Source organism: Halichoerus grypus, chromosome 6 (genome assembly GCF_964656455.1).
Source record: "Halichoerus grypus chromosome 6, mHalGry1.hap1.1, whole genome shotgun sequence".
NCBI lineage: Eukaryota > Metazoa > Chordata > Mammalia > Carnivora > Phocidae > Halichoerus > Halichoerus grypus.
In genome coordinates this window covers 84805889-84827249 of record NC_135717.1, presented here as the reverse complement: position 1 = coordinate 84827249, position 21361 = coordinate 84805889, and the positions used below count along the sequence as shown (strand labels likewise).

At 36.7% G+C, this 21361-nt stretch overlaps 1 protein-coding gene across 1 annotated transcript in view; it reads left to right on the top strand.

Annotated features, from left to right (window-relative positions):
- Positions 1-21361, top strand: part of LOC118519673 (ovostatin homolog 2-like) — a 76269-nt gene extending 54908 nt beyond the window's left edge. Inside the window, exons 18-37 of the mRNA XM_078074155.1 lie at positions 636-783; positions 3358-3463; positions 3887-4115; positions 4501-4630; positions 6924-7042; positions 7852-7903; positions 8665-8748; positions 9592-9768; positions 10513-10594; positions 11378-11534; positions 13318-13392; positions 14235-14400; positions 15171-15382; positions 16604-16813; positions 17267-17391; positions 18451-18541; positions 18903-18971; positions 19999-20101; positions 20701-20775; positions 21224-21361. Of these exons, the coding sequence (XP_077930281.1) occupies positions 636-783; positions 3358-3463; positions 3887-4115; positions 4501-4630; positions 6924-7042; positions 7852-7903; positions 8665-8748; positions 9592-9768; positions 10513-10594; positions 11378-11534; positions 13318-13392; positions 14235-14400; positions 15171-15382; positions 16604-16813; positions 17267-17391; positions 18451-18541; positions 18903-18971; positions 19999-20101; positions 20701-20753 (2388 nt within the window). The 3' untranslated portion in view covers positions 20754-20775; positions 21224-21361. The remainder of the gene's footprint in view (positions 1-635; positions 784-3357; positions 3464-3886; positions 4116-4500; positions 4631-6923; positions 7043-7851; positions 7904-8664; positions 8749-9591; positions 9769-10512; positions 10595-11377; positions 11535-13317; positions 13393-14234; positions 14401-15170; positions 15383-16603; positions 16814-17266; positions 17392-18450; positions 18542-18902; positions 18972-19998; positions 20102-20700; positions 20776-21223) is intronic.

The following is a 21361-nucleotide window of genomic DNA, read 5'->3' as shown; positions in this document are numbered from 1 at the left end:
AATAAACAAGTGGCAGTGAAGTTATAAAAACCTCATGTTTGAAGTAATGAGACAGTTTTCAATTTAGTGCAATAAATGTTATGCAGAAATCATCAAATCAAGAGGCTAAAATATAGTCCAGGCTCCATCTAAACCTAGGCTATCAATTAGATATGCTGAGGCCTCCACAAAAGGATTTTTATAATTGAGGTCAGAGGTATAGAAGAAAAGGGGCATATAATTAGACAGACTTTAGCTTAAGTCCCAACTCTCCAAAAGACTGACTGTTTTGTGTGTGTGTGTCTGTGTGTCTGTGTGTCTGTGTGTGTATGTGTGTTTGGTGTTAATTAGGGTGATGATAGTGCTTATCTCATAAGTATTTTTCCCTTTGAATTAAGTGGGGAATGATTTAAAATACTTAGCCAAATCCTAGCACATAAATGCTAGATAAATCATAGTGCTTATTACTTTTGTTCCAGATTAAAGACTTTCCATACATCAAATAGAGGTGACTTGACTTCTAAAATCCCAGACCCTTGCTAGCAGAGGAAACCTGTATATATCATCTACTTATGATTATAATATAGTTGATAGGCCTTTTTGGGTCTTACATAAAAGAAATGCACAACTTTCTTTTCCTGTTTGTTTCTTTGAAGGCTATGGGTCTGAAAGTCTTTACCAATCTTCATTACCGGAAACCAGAAGTATGTTCAATGGAGCGAAGGCTGCGTGTCCCTAGGCCATTGTATCTAGCCTCAGAAGAATATGCACCAGTGTACAGTTATGCCCCGTCTAGAACTGCATGTGGGTAATCTAGAATTTTGTGTCTGAGAGATGGCTAAAAGAATTCATGGAATTGGGTGTATTTGGGATAAAACTATAAAAATTGGGATTTAGGTGTGAATTGTACCATGTTTTTGGCTACATCTAGAAATCTTGCAAGTGAATAAAGCAGGATAAGGCAGACCAGAAATGGTTTTTGTTTTGGTTTGATTTTGTTAAAGGGAAGGATTAGCTTCAGCTAGGAAAGGAAATTTTTTTTTTTATTGGGTAGAACACAATATCAGAAGAGCATAGGAAGCAGGCAATGTGTAGGGATGAGGGATATGGGAGGACAGTCATTATAAGTGAGTGTGATACGGGAGAATGAGGTGTCCTCATGGGGCCCTTATACCTTTATTATGTATAAACCATAATACACAGAGTTCAAGGCAAAAGGTATTTTAACTCCCAGATAGCCAAAAAGCTGGTATCAGAGAAGCATGTTCAAATATTAGTCCATTTTCTATTGGAAAGGCTATAAGCACAAAAATCAGCCACAGTCTTAGATGAATGAGGTAACTAGGGCAGATTTTCAAAACAGAAATTTAGTCAGAGAAGCAAAATGAAACAAGATCAGCAAAATAGAACTGAAATCAAAGCTGAATTCCAGGTCTGAAAATACTTGAATAGCACTCTTAAATCCTTCTACGTAACATTGAATTAGTCCATTAATTGAAGTGGGTCTGATCCTGAAGATGAGCACCAGAAACTACTTGAGAAAAATGAAAGGCCTGACAACTTTATACAAAGGTGGACTTGGTGAGTAGTCAAGAGGCCCTATAAAGTCGAGTTTGAAACCACCTTGGAGTCCTAGTCAAGAGGTTGAAGCTCCCCACTCCCCACTTTTCTGCTACTCAATGACACCATATTCAGTAAGCTTTATCAGAAACATTTCAACTTTTTAGTCTCTTTCAATAAAATATAATGAAACCCAAAGTCATTCATTTTCATCTCTTCTTTCTTCAGTTATGCATTTGTTAATTCACTCAACAAACATTTATTGAGGCCAGGCCTACAGAGTCACACATTGTAAATGCAGTGGCTTAATCTCTACTGTCCTAGAACTTTTAGTCTAACAGGGAAGCATTACAGTGAAACAGGTAATTCCAAAAGCCTTGGGAGAGTGCATTACATGGAAAGAATATGAATAGAAGATATAAATTCCTCAAAGGCCTATTATATCCCCCTGAAGGAAAGAGCATTTATACCAAGACATGAAAGATGAATAATAATGCACCACAAAAAGAGACAGAAGGGCATTCCAAGCAGAGAGGAAAGTACTCTGAAAGACTAGCTAAGAAAATAAAAGCAGTTCAGAATGTCAGAAGGATGGTTCCAGGGCCAGGGTAAAGGCAGCCGAAGCAAGAGAGATAGACAGCTCATGAAGACAGCTCATGAAGACTTAAAGAGTTTGGAATTCATTTTCATGAATAATGCACTATTGACAAGTTTTCAGCCCACAATCTAATATGTGTTTTTAAAAGAGAACCCTGGCTGCTGTGTGGAAAAGGGGGTTGGGATTTGGGCTGTTTGTATGAAATGTTCTAAATGCTAGTAATTAAGTTGAGAGACAGTGGTGCTTGGAGTACCATAAAAAGGCAGTGGAAATAGAGAATCATGGATGGATTTGAGAGCTGTTTTCCGGCAGTTTTCATCAGGTTGATTAGGATAGGAAATGCAGGTTGAAAGTGTGGGATCAAGGACAACTCAAGTTTCTGATTTGGTTGAGTGGATTTTGGTACCTTTCATGGAGACAGGAAATACTGGGGAGAAGCAGGGGGAAGATATAATGTGTCTACTTTTGGAAGAATTTCACTTGAAATGCCTAAAAATCATCTGAAAAGAAATGTGTGCATAAGGGTGTGACATGCATAAGTCTGGAGCTCAGAAGAGAGGTCCAGGCAGGAGACGCAGAGGTGGGGGGGAAAGGGGCAGACCTCAGCTCCGGTATTGTAATGGCGCCATGTGTGAGGCTGTCAATGGGGAGACAGTGAATAAAGAAGAGGACCTAAAACAGAGCTCTTAGGAACAAGTCAAAGAGGGAGAGATTACATCCTCAAATGAGAATGGCAAAAGAGAAGAGGACGAGAAGGGTATGGTGTCACAGAGGTTAACGACAGTGACTGTTTAAGAAGAACACCGTGATTAAGAATGCCAAATACAGCCTAGAGGCCAAGCAAGAGAAAGAAAGTATTCTTTAGAATTAGTAATATTCATGACACTAGAAACTTCAGGGAAGGTGATATTAGCATAGTGGAACTGGCAGACACCAGAATGTCAAATGAGAAACTCCATTCAGTGAATAAAAATCACTTTCTCTAAATTTGGTTGTAGAGGAACAGTGTAGCCTGATTGTTGGTTTTGTCTGTTTGTTGTTGTTTTTAGTAATGGCAGAGATTTGAACAGCAAAATGCAGATGCCTTGGTTGAGATGTACATTTATTGGCAATGAGCCCTGGGAGCAAAGCATATGTGGTTAAAGAAATGGCTAAAAGTGTGTGTCCTTGAAGCCCATACCTTTATTCTCTCCAAAGAAAGCATTTCTCTTTTCTTTTAGCTCGTGAAGGCATGAAGGAGAATTTTGACTATGTTGAACAGGCTATAAGAGAAACAGTAAGAACAAACTTTCCAGAGACGTGGATATGGGACCTCGTCAGTGTCAAGTGAGTTTTTGAGTTTTCTCTCCTACATGTCTTTATTTCTATTTTCTTTTTGTTGTGCTCTCTTAAACTTTACTCCTGGATATATAAAGCACTAGCATATTTGTAAAATACATTATACTATTCATTTGTATGTACTGACCACGTAGTTTATTTTATTTTTTTCTATAGCATTGTTTCTCATTTATTAATCTCATGCAGAGAGATGTAAGCCACCTCAATTTTTAAAAAATAACGCAGTGTTTAAAGAAATGTGAGGTTTTTAAGGATAAATTTCGTAGAAATCTAGCTCTCAAGATTGTTATCTAACGCTCTGTCTAAACCTTTTAACTTACTTTTAACCTTCAGTTAATACCTTTTTGCTTGCTCTGGACTAAATTTCCTTGTTTAGACAAAGAATGCATTTCATCAGTGATCTCTCCTTAGTTCCTCAGGCTCAGCAAATCTGTCCTTCCGCATCCCTGATACTATAACCCAGTGGCAGGCAGATGGCTTCTGTGTGAATGGTCATGCTGGATTTGGCATTTCATCAACAGCTACTCTGGAAATCTCCCAACCTTTCTTTGTTGAAATGATCTTGCCCTTTTCAGTTGTTCGAAATGAACAATCTGATTTGATTGTCAATGTCTTCAGCTACCTGAACACATGTGTAGAGGTAAGCTGTTCCCTTTGACCTGGAGACAAAAATCTAACAAAGCCAAAAGATCTCTCAATATTTTCCTTGAATATTGCCATATTCTTTTTATTCTCAAGGGCAAAATGGTACTATAAAGTGTTAAGACCTGTTTCCATATTCCTTAGACAAAGACAGTTGCTTTAATTCACAGCAAAGTTTTAAATACTGCCTTGACAATGTCATTTCATAATTTCATAATGATGTGTGTTCTAGCCTATTTTTCTTCTTGTGAGAAGTCATTTGGTATCTTTAATTTTTGCTAACTTAAAATAGTTCATTTTCTCAAGATGGGAAGAGGAGTAGTAACAGCAAATAATTTAGAGTGCCACCCTCATTGCATGACTATTTTTTTTTTTTTTTTTAGATTTCTGTTCAGCTAGAAGCATCTCAGGATTTTGAGGCAAATATCAGCACCCCTAAAAACAATGGCAGTGAGGTTATCCAGGCTGGAGAGAAGAAAACATATGTCTGGACTCTATTACCTAAGACATTGGGTAAGCATCTATGTGTATGCCAATCTCTCATGGAAAGCCAGGCTTTTTTTTTTTTTTTTTTTTTACTTTTAATTCCAGTGCAGTTAACATACAGTGTTATATTAGTTTCAGGTGCACGGTATAGTGATTCAACAATTCTATACATTATTCAGGCCTCGTCATGATAAGTACACTTTCAATCCTCAGGATGGGTGAAATAGGTGAAGGGGGAAACCAGCCTATTTTTAATGCTTTCATTTATTTTCCTTACATCTTCTATACAAACATAATTTTCTCCCTCTCCTTTTTTAAAATTCTCAGTTAATTTTATAACCTAATTTCCGGTAGCTCATGCTTATGTAGAGCAAAACCACCATTCATTTGTATAAAAGCATAATGTGATTGAAATACGATATAAATGCCAATATTCATGATCTATCAAATCCATATATCATATCCTAAAAGAAAGTTATATTTTCATTAATGTTGCCCAGTACCTTCACTTCTAACTTGCTCCTTCACCCACCATCATGAACAGGTGTCACCTATCCCAAAATTACTCCTCAATCACAAATTGCCAGGATTTGCGAATTTACTAAATATATCATGAGATACCAAAAATACTGAACACTTGGATGGAGATCAAACACTGAGTAGAATATTGTCTTCACGCATATATTATCTGTAATATAAAAAAATAAATTTGAAAGTATCCTGTTGAAAATACAAGGGAAGGGTTAAAAAGAGTCTAGTACACAGAAAAAGCAAGATGTGGTAGATGCATGATACTAATTATCACTCATGTAAAAAATTGTCATTAAAATTTCCTTTATTTCATGTCCCCTATTCATTGTATTATTTGGGGCAGCAAAGAGTTTATTTATGAGATAGTTTTAGTTCACCTGTGAGGTTGGTCTGACTAAAACTAGTTTTCCTGATAGATTTTGTTTCTCAATTGTTCTGACTACACTATGTCTTCAAAAATCTTACCTTGGCAATTAAGATAGAACACTGCATGGCATTTTTTGTGGCAAGTTTTATGGCCTTAAGTGGGGGACATAGTTCTAAGATTGGAGAATCAAAGGCTTTCTTAAAAAGAAATGAGACAAAACACAGCAACAAGCAAAAACAAGAATAGTAAATTGGTTATATATATATAGGCATACAGTAATACTAAACAAAAGAAATCTCTTTCTTTTTTTTTTAAAGATTTTATTTATTTCTTTGACAGAGAGAGACACAGTGAGGGAGGGAACACAAGCAGGGGGGTGGGAGAGGGAGAAGCAGGCTTCCCGCCGAGCAGGGAGCCCGGTGCGGGGCTTGATCCCAGGACCCTGGGATCATGACCTGAGCCGAAGGCAGACGCTTAATGACTGAGCCACCCAGATGCCCCAAGAAATCTCTTTTTCAATCATCTAGTTTTTATAAGTAAGGAAACTGAAGATCAGTTTTAATTGCATGACCTATGATTCACAAGAAGTTAAAAAAAAAAATAGATTCCTTGCTAGCATTAATTTAAATCCAGTGCCCTTTCCACTATGTCATATTTTACTATTTTTGTTCATTCAAACTTGGGAGAAGTTAGGAGTCCTGGGTATTTGATGTTCTGTGCCCATATCGGCATATGTAACCTTGATAAGCAGTTACCAAGGAATTAGCTCTGTTGGCTTTGCAAATTATTATTTTTCCTTAAAATTTCTTACTTTTTAATTAAGTAAATGAGTCACTTATTTTTTGTTTGGTTGATTTTTGAAAACTTCTTTATCTGAGTATAGTTGGCTCACGATGTTATATTAGTTTCAGGTGTACAGTGATTCAATATCTCTATAGGTTATGCTGTGCTCACCACAAGTCTAGCTACCATCTGTCACCATACAAGGCTGTTACAATCTATTGACTCTGTTCCCCATGCTGTGCCTTTTATTCCCATGACATTCATTCCGTAACTGGGGGCCTGTATCTCCCTCTCCCCTTCCCCCATTTTGCTCATCCCCCCAACCCCCTTCCCTCTGGCAACCATCAGTTTGTTCTCTGTATTTATAGGTTTGATTCTGCTTTTTGTTTGTCTGTTTGTTTTGTTTTTTAGATAACAAATATTTATTTACTATAAGGGATCTTGAAACAGGTACAGGTAAAACAGAACATACCAAATTATCTTCAGGCAAGAGAAAGAGCAAGTTATTTTGGTCTAAGCATAAATATGATAATAGTATTCAGTTCATTCAATTCAAGATGTGGTTCATTTGACTCTAATCATTTCCCATTACAGGAGGGGCCAATCATCATTTAACTTATATTCGGGAATGTTTTCCAGGTAAAGTGAGTATCACTGCAGTTGCTGAGTCCAGACAAAGTAGTGCCTGCCCAGAAGAAGGACCTGAGCAGCAGAATCTAAACTGGAAAGATACTGTGGTCAAAAGTCTGTTGGTAGAGGTATGTACATGCAAAACTGTCAAGCTCTTCCAGATAAGAAATAAGTTAAATATGAAAAGACGTTCTTGTTGAACAGGCTTAGTTAATTGACTAGAGTTACTTTTACACAAGATACATCATTTTATATGAATTAAAACAGCAATAAAAATGAATCATGGAACACTACATCAAAAACTAATGATGTAATGTATGGTGATTAACATAACACAATAAAAAAAAAGAAAGAAAGAAAGAAAAATTTAGAGGAAAAAAAAATTCATCCTTTCTTTAATTAACACCTGACCTCAGGATAGTAAAACTTCACACTTGAAACAGGCTTGATGATAATTTTGCTTACTCCTGCTCACGTTTCCTGTAGGCCTGTTGCTCTTCCCTTCCTTTTTTTTAACTGACTCTCAAATCCGAGACAAAACGTCTTGTCCTACACTCCCGTGTCGTTCTCATCATCCTCAAAAAGAATTAACACTTGTCAGTGCATATTTCTCACGTTGCCTCTTGGCCTTTCCATACTCTGCAAAACACTTTCGTTTATCTATTGGAGATGCTAGACAGGTTCAGAGGAGTTGAGAGTGTCCCACAATAACATCAAAGTTATCTCTGTCTGAACTATGGGAACACAGGTTCTAAAGTGGGTCTTGGTAATGTACAGCGACTTTCAAACTTAAACAGAAGGGGGCGATGAATGGATCAGCTCCCAGGGACAAACGTGTGCCAGCCACGTCTATATGAGCTAATGCTTGATATGTTTCCTCTGTGGAAGGTGACCCAGACTCATTATTTTGTGCTTGTTTTTGTTTACTCTTTGACAGCCTGAAGGTATTGAAAAAGAAATGACTCAAAGTTTCCTTATCTGTACAAAAGGTAAGAGGACCTTTTAGGTGGTCAAATTAGTCCCAAAGAAAAATTATCAATAGGATCAGTTTATTTCCTCTCCTTCTACATTGGTTTCTTTGCCACTGAGTCATCTCAGTGATTCCCTTTTAAGTACCTAGTGGAGGATTACCTCATTTCATGCCCTATCTTCATTGTATAATTTTGGCTAACAAAAAGTATATTTATTTATGAGATTTTTTTTTTTTTTAGTTCACCTATGACATTGGTCTGCCTCACTCCATTTTTCCCATCTTATATATTTTTGGCTCCTCTCATCATGATGGCAGCACAGTATTGGACAGAGGAAGATCAGGATTATGCCCTTTGTACTCTTGGGATAAAGCAACTGAGAGCTACATCACTGGCCCTCAATCACCTGCTTTGTGGCCATCTTGTTGATGCTGATCTGATTTTAGTGGGAGTCTCCAAGCTTTTCCTTTTGTGTGTGCTGTTTTATATGCCATAGTCAGTAGTTTTTTACACTTTTATCATACATAAGTAGTTTAGGCACTAAACTAGGGGAAAATAAGGGCCATTATCCAATGCACACATACACATACCATTTTCTGAATGTACTGTTATTCTAAACTAGATCAGAAATGTCAGTTTCATCTTTTCTAACAAGCAACTTGCAAAATAAAAGTAAATAATGGAATCTATTTCCTAATATGTTTGTCCCGCATATCTGCTGTTATTGTTTATAAAAGAAAGTTATCACATTATCCTTTTTATCAATATTTTCTTTCTAGGGAGCAAAGCTTCCAAGCAGGTAGTTTTGGACCTGCCAAAGAGTATAGTAGAAGGATCCGCCAGGGCCTTTTTCACTGTTGTGGGTAAGTTGGTTAAATTTTGTTTTTCACGATGATTTGAAAATTTTGATTGAGATAATCTTAAAAAAATAATAATCCTTAAAATAACAGGATGGAGAGCCTTTTCTAAAGTATTAGTTGGAGGGAAGTACTGTTGAAGGTCATCCTCTATGCTTGTTTCCGTGTGGGATCTGAAGGGCTTACAGTAGTACCACTTTCAAATCTATGTCCCTAGGAAACACTTGTTTTGCTGGATCATAACTGGCATTTAGAAAGCAAAGGCTTCTTTTCATAGTTCATTCATCTGAAATATTAAATTCCCTTTTTTTTAAAAAGACTGTATTTATTCATTTGACAGAGAGCACAAGCAGGGGGAGTGGGAGAAGCAGGCAGAGGGAGAGGGAAAGGAGGCTCCCTGCAGAGCAGAGAGCTTGATCCTAGGACCCTGGGATCATGACCTGAGCCGAAGGTAGACCCTTAACTGACTGAGCCACCTAGGCGCCCCTTAAATTCCCTTTTGAAGCATGAGAATAAACTCTGCTTATTAAAGATGGTGGGAATTTCCTCAGTAACAGGAAAACTCATGCACAATAATAATAACAAGCAAACAAACACACACTTTTCTAACTTCCCCCTCTCTCTGGTAATGAGATTTTCAGAAATATTTTTCATACCAGAAACTGCTTTAACTTCACCCTTCATGCCTATCTCCTCTTTAGAATTACCTCATGAGAACTTTCCTTGTCTCCACCTTTTAAATGCAATTTTAAATATTTCCTGCTTCCACTATGCCTCTTTTATCCATAGTTATTAATGCTGAGATGCCAACTAGAAGCAGTAGTAACCTTCTGCTTTTTTTATTTTTAGGGGATATTTTAGGACTTGCAATGCAAAATCTGGAGAATCTTCTCCAAATGCCCTATGGATGTGGAGAGCAGAATATTGCCCTACTAGCATCGGACACCTATGTCCTTGACTATCTGAAATCTACTAAACAGTTGACAGAGGAAGTTAAATCTAAGGCTTTCTTTTTCTTGTCTAACGGTGAGACCACTTAAGTAATTTCTGCCCATAAAAAATAAAATCAATTGTTACTAAGATGTCATAAAGCTATTATTATGAGGTTTTCTCATGGAGAGAAAGTGGATCTGAACTCTGAACTGGGGTGCTCTGAGTCCTCACTATTCTTTTTTTATTTTTTACTTCAGTATCTTTGTGGTCATTTAGCTTCATAACTTAGAACAATAACATTTCAAATTATGAGCCCAGTTTTTTTTAATCTGAATATTTTGCCAAGCTACCTTGTTTGTTGCTACTGTTACTAATAGTAGCTATAAGTAGTTCACTTATTAACTTCAATATTTGTTTGCTCCATGGTGTTCCATTGCAATGAAGTGATTGGATTTGTATGTAGAAAAAGGGTATATAAATCTTGTAAAATATGTTAGCAAGGAAAGGCCCAAGGGTATAATTTCTTCAGGTTTTCTTTTCAGAAAGATAACACAGAAGTCAATTAACCTTAACGAAACAGTATTAAACGATTGGTTAAGTACCTATTACTGAGCTGGGTTAATCACATGTAATATCTTGTCATTAAAACCCTATAAAGTAGGACTTAGTTTTTCTCACTATGAATAGAGACCCTGAGTTTCAGAAATTAAAACTGAAATGATCAATCTAGTAATTTATGTCTGTCTAAAACCCAAACACAGGGCTTGTACTATGCCATTCTTTTTCTTCTAATTTTCTTAGATTAAAAAGATAATTTCTTACGGTTTTTTACTTTAGGTTATCAAAAGCAGTTGTCTTTCAAAAACTATGATGGTTCATATAGTGTGTTTCGGCAGAGGAATCAGAAAGGAAGCATGTGGTAAGAGATGAAAATTTTATTTTAAATAATATAGGAGTGATCTGAGGAGGGCATGGGACGGTCTGAGGGAATTGCATATGGTGGGATTTGGAAGCAAAATGGGTTTCAAAGTGAATTTACAGAGATGAATCGGAGAAGCTAAAGTGTTTGATTCTTCTAATTCTAATGCAACCATGTCAATTTGCCTAAAAGTCTCATTTACTGACATCCCTCTGAAAATGGCACAGGCTAGTCCACACTTCTCAGAGACCCATGTAGATAGTCAGGGGAGAGGAAAGTAAAACTAGAAGGCCTGAGGGGCGCCTGGGTGGCTCAGTCAGTTAAACATCTAACTCTAGATTTCGGCTCAGGTCATGATCTCAGGGTCTTGAGATCAAGCCCCCCATTGGGCCCACCCTCTCCCTCTGCCCCCCTCACACTTCTCTCTCTCTCTCTCTCTCTCTCCCTCCCTCTCTAAAAAACAAACAAACAAGAAAAAAAACCTAGAAGGCCCCACCAAATTGTACCCATTCCATCTCCATGTATAGATAATCCAATGAACCATAAAGCAAGAATCTTGTTTGTAAACATGCTGAAATGACCCACTCTTCTTTTTACATATTGATATTCATAACATTTTCCTGACCCAAAGGAAAAATGCACTATCAATAAAGATTCTTTACAGTCAGCATTAGCCAAATTAGATGCATCCATTATCCAAAGGGAACAATGGTGATGAACCCTTGGAGTAGATGACATTTCTTTCTTATCTAACTTTTGTCTAACTGGTGATTTGCATTACAGGCTCAGTGCCCTTACTTTTAAGACACTAGAGAGAATGAAGGAATATGTTTACATTGACGAACAAGTTCAAAAAGAGACCTTAATCTGGCTTTCAAGCAAACAGAAAATAAATGGCTGCTTTAAAAGTGATGGCAAGCTTTTCAACAATGCCTGGGAGGTGAGAGACAAACAGAACGAGGCTTTCCTTGCCCCTTTGTATTGCCTACCTTTCCTATCTCTGATCTAACTAACTTGGAACAGGAATATTTTTCCTGTGAATATTACGCTTTCTGAGTCTGCTGGAGTCATAGGCCCATGGTGTATTGGTCAACAGGATCATTCCACTACATGCGTGCTAACCCTAGCTAGACTTAACTCCTCATGAATCTGTGGGTTGCTTTGCTGTCTTTAGTTCTTCCATACAACTAGTCTCCTTCAGTGGATAAACTGAAAACAGGAGAGAAGGAAGAGAAAAGAAACCTAGAAAGGAAACATCCATAAATTTGGAGCCAGACAATATGTCAAGAGTCGGGGCCCCAATTAGGGAATTCATTCCTATTTATGGATGTTCAGGAAGAATATCTAATAATTTACAGCATTTCAGTGAAACACTCTTCTGATACCTTCTCAAGTCAAATCATAAAGGCCTCGTTTGCTGTAGGTCAAAATGCAACTGAGATGAACCATGTCCTTGATGGTAGCCTCGCCTTCCCTTTCCCTTTCCATATTTAGGTAAATCACTAGGCATTTTCCCTTCTGATTTCCTGTCTTTGCAGATAGCTCTCCACCTCCATTCCATCCTGTGTGTCCTTTATTCTCCTAACTTTTGTATTTCCCTCTGAAAACAATCCCTCTGATTATGATACTTTAGCATCCCCTAATATCATCTGAAATAGTCTGAACTTTCCCTTTATATCCTTCTTAATCACCACCCCTATTCTTGGATTTGGGAACGTAAAGCTAGTCCACTTCAAAATATGTACAAATGGCCACTCTGTGTGGAATTTCATTTAATGCAAATTGTTTTCAAATTGTTATACTGTGTGTGTGTGTGTGTGTGTGTGTGTGTGTGTGTGTGTGTGTGTAGAGTTGGGAAGGAGTAAGAAGCAAAGGAAAAATAAAAACCTATACTGCAGTGGAATGGTGATAGAACTTGGTGTAATTTAAATGGATCCCCACATCTTACTTTAGTGTTTCCTTCTACAGTTATTTGCACCTTGAAAGCTGAGCTCCTCAGATATTCATTTTCTAAAGAAGAAAGAGGTCACCTTTTGCTTAAATAGAGAAAATGAGAGGTTTATACCAGATCAGTGGATCTCCAGTGCCATCTGAATGCTGTTTGCATTAGTATCATTAGAGTACTCATTCATTTCCCTGTATCTTGTTCCTGACTGAATCAGAATCTCTTGTGCGGATGCTGGTTTACTTGAGGCTTAAGTTCCCCACGGCATTTTTGTGCACTGTCAGTTTACAATTGTGTAACTTAAAAATGCTTTTCTGATTTTACACTGTAAGAATCTACGAGACCTGACTATTGTTAGCTATTAGGATACTTTTCCAGGGAGGTTCAGGCAGCTTCACAGAAACTTTCTGCCCCACCGCAATAGAAATTCTTTGTTTGCTTTTCCAAAGTAACAACAAATAGAGTAAAATAAAATCATATGAATTGCTTGGAATTCATGCCCAAGACTAGGTCACATCAATAGATGATATATGTCGTTAGTATACTTGAGATTAATGGTATTTTTTATTTCATTACTATAATGAATCTTGGTGGATTCCTAAATAGCATAGTTATTAACCATTTAATTTTAAAATTACAGTTAAGGTTGTTTTTTTGTTTTTTTTTTAACAAGGGTATTTGTTCTAGTGTTTCTTTCATACTTCATTTCACTTCAGAAGAATAGCTCTTTTTTTTGTGGTCTGCTGTCCTGTCCGATTAATTGTCCCTTTCTGTTTAGGGTGGAGAAGAAGAGGACATTTTACTCACTGCATATGTTGTTGGAGCCTTCCTTGAAGCTGGACTCAATTTCACTGTATGGCTTCCCATCATTCTTGAGTCCCAGTCACTTAAATGCACATTAAATCAATTATGGATTCAGAGTGATCTGAAATTCTCAGACTGAATGAAACATCAAGAGAGCGTTTAATTCATTACCACCCCTTAAGTGAATGCTGCTCAAAGTTTCTTTGATTTGTAGAAACTGGTGATGAGCACGCTTTTGAGTTTTTCTCTAGGGAGAATACACAACTGCACACACAGAGAAGCTTTTCATACCATTTCGGGTATTGAAATGTCTCCTGAAGTTCAGCCATGAATTTCAGGTTAAGAACCCCTATTCTATGTATATAAATAACCCAATATTCTGTTTGTCTAGCCAATTCAGCGTGTAAACATTTTCAAATTAAGTATGATTCACATTGGCTACCCCCAATCCCAAATTCAGATTATCTGACTCAAAAATCTATTCCTGAACTAAGATAGCAGGAATTTTCACTGTCATTAGTATATCTTGAAAATCATCTTTAGAAATATAAGCCTCTATTTTAGGCATTAAAATACCTTGGTCTAAAAATAAATTCATTCATATGCTTTGCCGCAGAGAAGAAATACATATTATTAATTAAAATATAACTGATGAGATATAAAACTACTATTTTCATATTACTTATACATTTTATTTCCCAAATCCTAATATCACCATTAAAAATAAATTCCAACAATATTTATAAAGTACAATGCATGTGTGTATATGAATAGGTTTGTATGTAAAATATAACTCAAGGCTATATACATTTTAAAGAATGATTAAATATTCAGCAAGCTTATGAAGTACTCAGGTATTATTTTAAAATATATTATCCTTCTCTTGATTAGTTTCCTGCTCTACGAAATGGGCTCTTTTGCCTAGAGGAGGCACTGGAAGATGGGGTCACTAATGGCTACATCCATGCAATTCTGGCTTATGCTTTTGCATTAGCTGAAAGAGAGAAGCAAGTGGAATCCTTACTGCAGATCCTGGATCAATCTGCTACCAAAACAAGTAAGTATTATTCACTTTTACTAACGGGGATGACCTTGAGAATAAAGCAATGAAACTTACTTCGCAATCATATGGGAACCCTATCTTCACTAGTTTGCTTCTATTTCTCTTACGGAATTTCCCAGTGGCCCCTTTATCTTTAAAGAACGTTATATATTTTCTACTCCCCTCTTTCTCCTTTCTGCTAGTTTCTTTCCAAATGAGTGAAGTAAAGGAAATCAAGCATGATGACCGTGCCATAGACCACGTACCATTTTTAACCTTAGGAAGTTGCTATGGGAGGCCATATTAGTGTGCTAGGGCCACCATAACTAAATACCACCAACTAGGTGGCTTAAACAACAGAAATTTATTTTCTCATGGTTCTGGAGGCTAGAAGTCCAAGATTGAGGTGTCAACTGGTGTGGTTTCTTCTAAAGTCTTTCTCCTTGGCTTAAAGTTGGGTGTCTTCTCCCTCTGTCTTCACATGGGCTTTCCTCTGTGTGCCTGCCTATCTGGTGTCCCTTCTGTGTATCCAAATTTCCTCTTCTTATTGGAACACCAGTCATAGGCCCAGCCTAACAGCTTCATTTTAATGGAATCACCCCTTTAAAGGCCCTACCTCCAAATATAGTCACATTCTGAGGTACTGGAGATTAGGACTTGAATCTGTGAATTTTGAGGGGACACACCTCAGCCCATAGCAGAGGCCAGGAATGGAATTTGCACTGTTCTTATGTGTAATTCATGGTGCTTATAGGGACTATGTGAAAATTCTTCCTTTTCCTCAGATAATGTAATATATTGGGAAAGAGCAAAGAAACCCAAGACAGAAGCATCTCCATCCTTTATTCCTCACGCACCTTCTGCTGAGACCGAGAAGACTTGTTATGTGCTGTTGGCTGTGCTTTCCAAGAAAACTCCCGACCTCACCTATGCGAGTAAGATTGTGCAGTGGCTTGCCCAACAGATGAACTCCCACGGGGGCTTCTCTTCCACTCAGGTAATTGATGTGGTCCCGATATTAATAACAATATGTGTAATGCTACTCTTCAATAATCTAGATAGCAAAGGTAATCATAGAAAATGCCTCCTGAGATGAAGAATATTTGATATTATGTATCCTATTATTTAGTCAACAGCTATTTGTTGGGCCATTCTTGTGTAACAGACACTAGTAAGAATTCTCTATACACAAATGAATACACTAAGCCTCTTTTCAAGGAATTTATGACTCATTTATACCTCCATTTACACAGAAATAGCATATAGGTCTAAAAGAGATTGTTGTTGGGTGCCTGGGTTCCTCAGTTGGTTAAGCAACTGCCTTCGACTCAGGTCATGATCCTGGAGCCCCGGGATCGAGTCCCGCATCAGGCTCCCTGCTCAGCGGGGAGTCTGCTTCTCCCCCTGACCCTCCCCCCTCTCATACTCTATCTCATTCTCTCTCTCTCAAATAAATAAATAAAATCTTTAAAAAAAAAAATTTTTTTTAAAGAGATTGTTGTCATAAAGTCTTGATGATAAGTTCGATATCCAATGATATACTACATATGATACTACGTATCAACCAACCAAGAAAAAAGATTTCTCTCTATTTTTGTGGTGTATACTTTGGGAAACACAAATGAAAGGAATGAGTAACAGACGAAATGGGTATAAAAAGAATAGTGGTTTATGTCTTAACAGGAAAAAAATTAAAATTCAAAGAAATGTAGTTTCATTCCCACAAAGGAAATCTTTACTTCCCTCCTTACTTTCTTTGCTGTAGCCTTAGTTTCTGAATAAAACCATATGTTAGTGAATCTGCCAACATCCTTTTCTGATTCTGACTCCTTTCCTCAAAGATCGAAGGGCATAAGCATTGTCCAAGGCAGCCAAAATACTGAGCAAATTGACATAATGTAAATATTATTATATGATAATAATGTTATATAAACAATATTACATTAGGTCTATTTTTAGGAAAGATTGCGCACTATTTTCAACATCAGAGATTATACTTTGTAAAATCCTTTAGACTACTGAAATCTAAGATTTGTTGAGGGAGACTAAATGACAACAATTGCATAAGCAAATGTATTTTCCTATTGTTTAGGATTTGCTTCTTGGCGTTCCATTGACTTAGGAATATTTTTATGGACTGACTTAAAGTTCATGGTCAAATGATGACTTATATTTCATCGTAACAAGCTTAGATCTTTGCTTCTACTGTTCTTTGCAGGATACTGCCGTCTGTCTTCTTGCCATAACCCACTACATGAAGTTCACCTTCTCTGATGATCAAAACACTGTCACCTTTAGCAGTGAAGAATCCAATGAGATTTTCCAGGTTAACAATGACAATCGCTTACTGGTCCAGCGGTCTGAACTAACAAAAGCACGTGGACAATACACAGTAGATGTGGAAGGACAAGGTTGTGCATTTATCCAGGTAATAGAAATCTACCTGAAACAGAGACAAATATTTGCCAGTTAAAGAGGTAGGCTACCCTTTCAGTTATAGATGGAGTGTTATTTTACCATTGTGTATTTCCATTATTATCTCTGTTCTTTGTCTCATTGATATTTTCTAATCAATAGCTGAAAATGCAAGTTATTTTACGAAGAGATACTTACTCTTAAGCATAGCTGGATAACTGAGGAGTTTCTTGAAGAATGTCACAGTTAGAAAGCATTCTGACATCTCTCCATCATGTCAAGATTATTCGTTTATGTAAAAATTCTTGCATCTTCTGAAAACTGAACAATTACATTTTACCTTATCCCTGATGGTAAAGATGTAAAATAAGGTGCAATAATAATGAAAATAGAGAAAAAATAAGTCCTTCAGTTCTTACTACAGGATAAATGAATGGATTGTCTTCTGATTTGCTATTCTTTCTAGAGTACCCTGAGGTATAATATACTACTACCTGAAAAAGCATCTGGATTTTCCCTTTCCTTAGAAATAATCAAGAAAAACTCTTCAGATACATTCCAGAGTAATTTTGACCTGACAGTAACCCTCAGGTAAGTGTCCCATTTTGGTATCAACTCCTGAGTTAGAAAGAGGGTAATAGATGAAAAAAATAATTGTTTTAAACAGTAGCAAAATCAATATTATGATGGTAACCCTGATGAGTTCGTATGTTGGTGGTGATATTTCTATAACATAGTCTCTTTCTAGCTCTCTGGGTATATGTCACAGTTTAGTTCTTACAAAAGTAAGATTTATACTGTAGGCAAGTACAAATCTGAAAGCTTCTGCCTCACTGATATTCCAGCAATGCCTCCATTGTTTTGTGTGTGTGCAAGTACTATCAGAGTTGGACAACAGAGATACTACGTTTCCTCTTAAAGACAAGCACAAGTGGGCCAGCATCAGAAAACTTAGGGATGCTTATTCTATAACTGTGTAGAGTAAAATTTTAGATTTTTATTTTTTGGAGTAGACAAAATAATTCTCTTGAATTAAAATATAATTTATAGGTGCCAGAGAGTTTTAGCCCTCGTTAATATGTGGGGAAACAGTGAATAAAACTCATTTGGGGGATTTTTCTTAGGATTTCCAAATGAAAATCTCTTAAACATCAGAGCTGAGATAAGAACTACATACACCATGGAACTCTCAACTTCGTGTCCCAACAATGCTGTCCAGAGTTAGGGACGTAATCTACATGGCTTGGGGACATGCCTACGCTAAGATTCTGCCAACATCTTGCTTTCTAAACAAAGATTCCTTTAAGTATTGTGCAAATCTAAGGCTAACACAGGTATATGTGATATGAATTTATCAGCTTTGTTTATAAGCTAGGACTTTGAGGCCTCAGGTAAACTTAAAAGAGATTGGGGAGATTCCAGGTCCAGATAATTCACTCTTTATTCCAATTTATGTGTCTATTGTCACTCTAGTTGTGCCTATTCTCAGATGTTTAAGAGTGACTTTCTTCAAGTGTTCCCTCTTCAAGAGCTTTTTGCTTTTGCTCCAGACATATAGCCAGTTGGTATCTATGTATCCACTATCCTTGCCATAAGATAGGTCACTTTTCTGGACTGTTGTCTAAACTTGTGTTTGTTTTTAAATTTCAGGTATACTGGAATTCGCAATAACTCCAATATGGTCCTTGTTGATGTAAAGATGCTGTCAGGATTTACTCCAGTCATGGCATCCATTGAGGAGGTAAATAATAGAGGTCTACACTTTCAGCACAGAAAAAGCAATAGTGTGTAGATAAAATAATTCGTTAGCCAAATAAAGTCATGCAGTTCTTCCTTTAAACAAATTTATTCAGAGTTCATGTTTATTTTTGCCGTAACGCTGGAGAGACAGTGTTCTTAATTTGTAGCAATTGGCAGTCATTTTTCCCACAGTTCATAATTTAGTTCTTTATTTAGTCCCTACTTGTGTTTATAAAAATATCATGGGAACATCCATACTATAGATTCATGACAACCGGTTAAGTAAAAAGCATGAAACATTCAATACGGGAAGGTATTCTTTAATATTTATTCTCCATCCCTCCCTGCCAATTTCTATAAAGCTTGAAAACAATGGCCAAGTGATGAAGACTGAAGTCAAGAATGACCATGTTCTTTTCTACTTGGAAACTGTAAGTTGAGCAATAACTGTTTTTTCTTCCATGGCTTTCTCTTCTTTTCTGAAGGTAACTGGATGCTTGTTATCTTAGTCACATGTAAATGAATATATATCCAGTTGACCCTTGAACAACACAGGTTTGAACTGTATGGGTCCACTCACACAGGATTTTTTTTAATGAATGCAGTACAATACTGGATTGACATATATTTTCTCTTCCTTATGATTTTTCTTGGTAACATTTTCTTTAGCTTGCTTTATTGTAAGAATACAGGATATAATACATATACCCTACAAAATATGTGCTGTTTATGTTATCGGTAAGGCTTCTGGTCAACAGTAAGCTGTTAGTAGGTAACTTTTGGGGAAGTCAAAATTTATATGCAGATTTCAACTGCACAGGGGTTGATGCTCTAAACCCCTGCATTGTTTGAACGTCAACTGTATATATGAGAGGATTTGTCAAAAAATACAGGACACTAAAGATGATCAGTGTTCTTCAGTCCCACTGACAATCTATCTTCTCCCTGTTGACTCTAACATTATCTCATATATGCCTTGGCTACTTTACTAGGTGACTCTCAAGTCAGAAATAGCATTTCCCTGTTTTTCATTCCTCACAGCATGTAACATAGTATGGCCACAGAGCAGACATATAATCCTTTTATAGTTTGACCTGAACTCCAACAAAGGCTGCTATGAGTTTTAGAGTCATCCCTTCCATATGTACATCATTACCCTTCACATAAATGCCTACATTACCCTAATGCTTTCAACTAGATTTCTTGCACCTCAGTATAAGCAATGGGACTTAAAATTTCATATAATGTCACCAAACTCATTATTTTGTCATTATTTGTCATTATACAAGATCCTGATACCCTAGATCTCTTTAATTAGGTAAATCATGAACTTCTGAAGATAATTTGCTCCGTGGTTTTCTTTTTGCAGACCTGCTGATGTATTTATACCTAATGTATTTATAATCTGTGTCTTTGTGTGATGCAGACCTGATATATTTATACTTTCTATCTTTACAGGTTTTTGGTACGGCAAACCATTTTACTTTCTCTGTTGAGCAAACCAACCTTGTATCCAACATTCAGCCAGCCCCAGTTATGATCTATGATTATTATGAAAAAGGTAGGCAAGCAAAGCCCATGCCCTAAAGCTACGGAACATTATGTCTATATCTAAGACTCCCTGAGCCAATAAATTTTCCAAAATCATCCTCCATCAGCAAAGACTAAATGATGACTGGTTTTACTTTATATACTGATATTTTTTCCTCCCTGATATATCTTCTGACTGGGTCATTTTCCAGTTACCGGAGTTTTTCAACTCCTGGAATCCTCTTGATACAGTGTGAGAGATTGCCCCTTTAACTTGAAATACAAACCATGCTGAGCCTCAAGGTCTCTTTGTTGTTATTTTTGTTGTGTTAATGCCAAGACTTACCATTTCATGCAACCTGGATGGACTTTGATTTGAGAAGGGGAGCAGGCAATATTCTGAAATGTTATAGGAAAGTCATGATAGATTAGGTTCCAAAACAATTACTAAGATGTTGTAAGGACCATAAAAATTTTCCTGGAAGGTCAATGCTGTTAGTTACTCGTTGAATGTCAAAGTCTGTCAAGAAGTGATTGACCGTCTTGTAAAATTATTGGAAAGATTATGTCTTAATCTGGCTCTAGGAAGTTGGAGATTTAAGAAGGGTGAACTTTCCCTTTATTTTCCAGATGAATATGCCCTTGCTTCTTACAACATCAACAGTGTTTCAGTTTCCCAGTGAGACAAATAAAGCTCAGGAAAAGGTAAGAAAATTACAAATATCGAGAACATTGAAACCATTGAAAACACATCTGGTGCTAAAGTGAAAACCTAAAAAAGATACAATGGATGAAGCAAAGAGAAGTCTGTGGTAAGTCACAGGGTTTGAATAGCTATGTGCGCCAGATGAGTATTCTGATAGTCATTAAGATTTTATTTATTTCTTTAAAATAGCTTTAAAGAATTTACAACTATATATGTGGTTTTTATCCATGTCTCATTTTTAAAAATCACTCATCTTTGTTTTACAGCTTGATAGGTCATTAACTACATAAGTACCTATATGTATACATATCCACATATGTATCATATATGTATGTGTGTGTTTGTGTATGTTTGCATATATGTATGTTTGCTTAGCTATATCTATATATTTATTTATATATACACACCCACAGTTATTTATTGTTTAAACGATGTTTTTAAATCCAGGTGGAAAACTATTTACTTTGAACAAACTCATTCTTCTGTTACCAAACCTGGAAGAAAACCGTGAACCACCTCCTGTACTGAATATACTGTAATCTGCCATGACTGCTTATCAGATTTTATTTCTTTATTATCCCATAA